The 6,323-nt window shown below is 38.0% G+C and overlaps 1 gene segment (V, D, J or C); it reads left to right on the top strand.

The window, feature by feature from the left end:
• LOC124243291 (T cell receptor gamma constant 1-like) overlaps positions 1 to 6,090 on the top strand; it is a 47,589-nt gene extending 41,499 nt beyond the window's left edge. The window contains 2 exon segments of the C gene segment in view: positions 3,434 to 3,454; positions 5,948 to 6,090. Of these exon segments, the coding sequence occupies positions 3,434 to 3,454; positions 5,948 to 6,090 (164 nt within the window).
• Positions 6,091 to 6,323: the final 233 nt, after the last annotated feature.

Raw genomic sequence — 6,323 nt, 5'->3', positions numbered from 1 at the left:
GTCACAGTGGAGTTTTTTAGGGTGGTTTTATGGATTAAATGAAACAAGATATGCGACCGCACCTAGCACTTGGCACGCAAGAAATGCTCAGAATGAGATTCCACTTTGGATGATCTTAGTTGATCAGGAAATAAGAACAATTATACGTCTTCCAGGAATGTGCTAATCAGCAAGAAAAGTCACTCTAACTTTCATCTTGCCATACACAAAGTATAACCCAAAAACAATGCCGTTAGGTTACAAAATGATGTTCATATGAGGGAGCCAGATGGCAGCTTGACCAAAAGTCAAATAATTATGCCTGTAAATTTTTTATCTTCTTAGATTTTCCAGGTTTGTATTTTACCTAACAACGCACGCTAAAATGTCATAATTAAAGATTGGGTGAGGCTAACATGTACACACATACTTTCATTCTACATAATGAATGTGTTTCTTGGTAAATAGAGCACAACAAATGTTTATTGCAGAACTGGCCTGTGTCATGCCTGGGAGGGATGTGTGGATGAGTACACTGTGATGAATTACTGTGCCATGGAGGATCTGTTTTAAGAGAATAGATTCTCTTCCTAATCACACAAAGTCACTGGTGATTCAGGCATGATGTCCCAAAGGAGTCCCTTTGTTGCAGATTCTGTATAATTCAGACAGTGTGGGCAGAGGGCTCAATGTGCCGTGGTCCTGCATTTGGTTCTGTAACTGTCTAGATTCAGGACTTAAGTTCTGAGTATGAACACAACAGACCAAAGGCCACAGAGCACCTATAAACAAGGAGAAATTGAGTTATACATTGCCCTGTGGTTAACAAGCCCTTTTGAAGCTGTAGGGAGCAAGCACATAACAAATTCTGTGAAGACCTTTGCTGCGTACCAGTCTGAATTAGGAAGGCAGTCTTTATCTTCTCGGATCCTCAGTTTCACCAGTGAAATTAGGTTGGAAAACTTGCCTTGGCTTTCTCCTGGGGCTGTGATGAAAAGCAAATGAAATATTTTCAGTAAAAACACTTGCTTATGAAAATGCTACATAGACGTATTTACTTATGTATTTATTGTATTTTTAATTACCTTTCCTAAAACTCTCTAAGGAGACATTAAAACAACAGCCCTAATTTAGTATTTCTATAGCTAAGAAGTAGAGGGGAAGCGATGTATGCAAAGCACAAATTTAGTATAACCACTGGGCTGAAGTGTCCTGTTAAGTTGTGATTTTTTTAGTGATCAGGGAAAAATAAGTATAGTAAGTTCCATGGTGATGATCATCATAGAGAAGTTCAGTTGGTCATGTGTTTTATGTGGCACCTAATTTCTGAAACAAATGTCTGTCTGCATGGGCTTCTCAGGGCAAGACAGCTATTCAGCACATTTCTGTTGATGTCGTTCTACAGTTCATTTATAAAGCTGTTTCTTGAAAGTTTCTTTGTTTTTGATAAAAGCTTAGAATGTTGCTTGAAAGGACAAATCAATGAAGTGTCTTTGAAGAAGATAAAACTAGTCTGGTACAGGTTTTTGACCAACCTTGGTTGAGGAAGAGCACTTAGGATGCATACACAAATTTTATTATGAAAAGTGTTTATTGGTTTTACTTCAATCAGTGGATGGTAATAAGAGAGTCTGATTTATCTTTTGATGAGTAAGTCATTGTTAAGGAAAAGAAAGAGACTCTTAAGAAATGTTAAAGTCAGTTCTTGAAGATATTTTAGTATATAAATATGATTATTGCTATCATTTCATTCTTGGAATTTATTCCAAATCTTATATCTCATGTCCAGTTTTAATGCCATCAGAAAGAGGTTTCATTGGGTGCATAAAATTTCATACCAGAATGACATCCATATGAACAGGAACACATCTTGTGGAAAAAGCGTAAACTAAAACAATGGTTTCAAATCAGTTTTCATCCATGAAATAGTCTTTAAAAAAAATTACCTTTATACGTCTTCCCTCTTTTTTTTGACATTGTGTATAAGTCTCACCTCATGTGTATATTATGAGAAGTATAAATGTGACTTGGCCTGTCTTTCTATGTTTGGAAAGAATTGCACTGAAATGCTGAGCTCCTGCAGTAAGAAATTCATTTGCTAAGAATATGTAACATATCTGGAGAGAAGAAAATGTTTGTATTGTCCGCATTTGGAATTATTTTGTTTCTCTATAAATGATTTTTCTATTTCTATGGGTTATTTTTACAAAGTACTTTCCACATGATCTATCTCACTGATCTGCTACAAGGATCCTTTGAATGCTGGGTCTGCCATCACTGGTATGACTCTTGGCAAGTTACTTATACTCTCAACCTTGTTTCATCATTTGCAACAAGGACTCCTCCAAACTACAACTCACTTCAGTGTGACTGGAGCATCAAACGAGACAGCGCATGTGGAGCATTTAACATAGTGCCTGGCACAGTAATAATCACTATTAGCTTTTATTCATATTGGTGTCACGTCCAAAACAGCACTACTCAAGAAAATCACGTGCATGAGTTGGGGATGCAGTGATGTGCACAATTTAGAAACGTGTGCATGCTTGCTTTGCTTTGTGAGAAATTTGCCAAAATTATATTCCTTCAAACATGAGATACAGTTGTGGATTCTGAGAGCTGGTGAATTGATTTTGGTAGCTACTCTTCATGTCAGCAGTACGTGCTGAAGACTACAGTAGAGACATTTTCCATTTATTTTTCTGTTTGACAAGTGTTTTCCCATCCACTCGTTTGTGGCAGGTGCTGTGCCAGGAGCTGTGAATACAGAAGGAAAGCAAGACAGTCTTGAGTATAACCATTCAGTTGTGACAAAGGAAAACAAAATGAATATTTTATAAAGGTCAAGATTTTCCTGTGCACAAACACAATACATGAATTAGATCCACTGAACTACAGAGAATCAGATGACCTATGCCTGGAATTGTAGGGTTCATACTTTAAAGGACAGTCTCACTCTCAGCGGATTATGTGTGTGTGTGTGTGTGTGTGTGTGCATACACACATACTCATATAAACACATACACACACTATGGAGCGATGGGAATGGATAATTGACTAATCTTGCTCTCATTTCTTCTAGTTGTCACCTCAAGGGCCACCACTATTGGTTCCACAAAGGCTTACACGACAGAGGAAAGCAGTAAGCCAATGTCTATATCTGCCCCTCTGTCAATGCTATAGGTTTTTTTCTGTCCTCATTAACTTAACTTTTATACTTCTCGGGCTTAAAATACGAAAGACAAATTATTCTTAGAAATGTGGGGCTCATAATTTCATATTTTTAGCGACTTTCTCTCCTGTGTCTCAGTAAATTTTATACATATATATACACACACATATGTATATGTATATATACATTTATACACACACACTGTCAGATAATGGGCATGTACAATTGACTAATACTTGCTCTCATTCCTTCTAGAGGTCACTGCTGTTTTTTCTGCAAAAGATTTCTCAAAAGAGGAAAGTGGTAAGTTTTTGTTTGTTTTCCTCCATATCATGCTGTAGCATTTTTTTCACTACTAATCAAATTATCTTCGTAACTCCTCTTCTACTTGGTTGAGAAGACCAACTATTCCTGAAATTGTGGGTCTCATATTTTTATGAATTTATTCCCAGTCTGTTGGCAGATTTTACATATATGTGTGCATATGTGTATATATGTGTATACAGACACACATGCAAATACATATATATCACACTGTTAAATCATAGGCATGAAGAATTGACTACAACTTGTTCTTATTTCTTCTAGAGGTCCTTGCTATCAACTCCACAAAAGCTTGTTGGAATGGTGAAAGCAGTAAGTTTTTGTATATGTTTGTCTTTACGTCTTGCTGTAGCATTTTTTTCTTCTTGATAAACTTCACTTTGAAGGTAGAAAAACAAGAAAGGCTGGATGTTGCAGAACAGACAGAGTGATATTTTAAATCAATGCATCACTTCCTAGGAGTCATCTAAACACAGTAAATGCTGGTTTAGGGATGAGATGACTGCAAATTAGAGTTCAGTGACAGGCTCTGAATTATGTCAACAATGGACTTCATTCATTTGTGTGGCTTTCGTCTGTAATGACTGAGGGATACATGATAATAAGCTGCATCTAGAATTTTCTTTTTTAAGTCTCTGGTCCTTCCCAGCACCTAAAAACAGGAACTAAGGATACTGAGAGCTTCATATACAGAAGGCTTAGTGCTGGGTTTTGCATGCATTTTCTTGTTTAATTCTCATAATACTCTCATGAAGTCGTAGAACATGTTTTCCCCTTTTACAGATAAGGGCAATGAGCTAAAATTAATAAGTCCCCGGCACCATGCCACACAGCTAGATCAGGAGTTTCACACCAGCCATCTGAATCCAGAGTTCATACACTTAGTTCTTTCTTCTTCCTCTAAGATACAGTCCTAGAACAAGAAACTTAAAGCCAAGTACCTGAGATAGGATGGACACATGGTGGGGGGTGGCTCAGTGCACAGGATTCACAGTATCACACACTGGACTTGATCCCAGTTCTTTTAATGATTACTTGCATCCATATAGGAAAATTACTTATATTTTCTGAGCAGCGCTTTTCTCATCGGCTAACCAGGAATAATTACACCTAACTCAGTTATTGAAGAGATAATATCATCTATGTGGAATGTCCGGCATAGGGTATCTCATTTAGCTGGCACAGAAACAGTGCTAGTTTCTGGCCCTTTCTCTCTACATATGTACAAAGAAAGTGACTAGAAGCATTGGCTCTAGCCCTGCTGATCTTCCCTCCTTTCCCACATCAAGGGGGCTCTGGCCCTCTGCTAACACCTTACCTAAACAAGGGCAAGCTGTTATGAGCACATCACCTCTGAAATCTCTTTCCACAAGAAGTACTAATGATGCTGGAGTTTTGAATCTACGAAGATACAACATGAAAAAGGGGAATTCCACAGGAAGAGACTCTGCCTTGTGGTTCATTGAATAGACAGTCTGGTTCACTATCATTGTTGTTATTTCTTGACTTCACTTATTTCTTGAAAAACTTCAAAGGGTATTAAGTGCAAATATCCTGTAACACCATAGCCACAATGAGGGACATTTAGGAAGGACAGGTGAGTGGGCCACGATTTCCTAAAGTTTCAGAGAATTTGGATTAACTGCTTTCTCCATGTTACATAATACCCTCTTTACTCAAACCTCCCGCCCACCCCACTGTGAACGCCACCAAATTTCCATGGATTGTATTCTTGATAGGAATCTCAATGTATACACAACGTGTATTGACTCAGTTGTGTCTAAATCAGAGTCTCACTTTATATTTATGCATAACCTTTTGATGTCTGAGGCATTTCTTGCATTCGGAGATGCAGAATGACAGAATGGCTAAGAATGTGTTCTTTAAAGTCATGGAACTGGGGTGAAATTTTGGCTTCTGTTACTTACTAAATGCATGTCATGAGGCAAATTACCTGTCTCCATCATCAGATTGTTTGTGAAATGGGAATGAAAATAATGGCATCATATGTTATTATAAAAATTAAATAAGATTAAAGCTTTGCATGCAAAGCTCTCAGAATGAGTGTTTGGCACTTGCTTAGTAGTTAAGGAATATTAGCTATTATTATGGCTTTGAGACTTGGTGGGGTGAAGAAATGCTAAAAGCTATTTATCACAAATACTTTTCTCCCATTGGATTCATTCATTAAATATGCAACCTCACTTTTTTATTATGGAATATTCTAAGTGAATTTAGCAGAGGTTGTTGATCGACATAACTTGTCAACTGTATTCCGAGTCATCTTGTTGTTGTTGTTGTTGTTGCGGTTGTTGTTAGTGGGGGTAGGGTACCTGTTTACTCTTGGGTTTGATAGTGCAGCGTGTCAAGGCAATGTAGGTCGTTAGAAATAAATAAGTGTGACCACCTTCCAATTCATATGTCCCATCCTTTCAAAAGGACAGGTGAATCTAATCATATGACTTCTCTTAGACGCCCTGCAGCTGCAGCTCAGCAACACTTTGGCCTGTTACGCCTACCTCCTCCTCCTCATCATGAGCGTGGTCTACTCTGCCATCATGGCCTTCTGTCTGTTGAGGAGAGCAGCAGTCTGTGGCAACGGAAAGAGTTTGTAACAGCTGGTGGCACAAAGAAGGCAACTTTCCTCCATTGTTTATTTTCCCTAAAACTGTCTGCCAAGGATCTATTTGGGGTTTCTCTCTTTGTATGGGTTATTTCAGTTCATGGGGTATTTTTCTGTTATATCAACGTTAGAAAATAGTTTTCTAAACCACTGGGCAACCAGAAAATCTTATTCTGTAACAACGAGTTCTGCCATTTCTCAGGGGCAGGGCCACAGGGTCGTCTT

The sequence above is a fragment of the Equus quagga genome, chromosome 8 (genome assembly GCF_021613505.1).
Source record: "Equus quagga isolate Etosha38 chromosome 8, UCLA_HA_Equagga_1.0, whole genome shotgun sequence".
Lineage (NCBI taxonomy): Eukaryota > Metazoa > Chordata > Mammalia > Perissodactyla > Equidae > Equus > Equus quagga.
The sequence above is the reverse complement of the archived record's forward strand: the minus strand, read 5'-3'. Positions and strand labels throughout refer to the sequence as shown.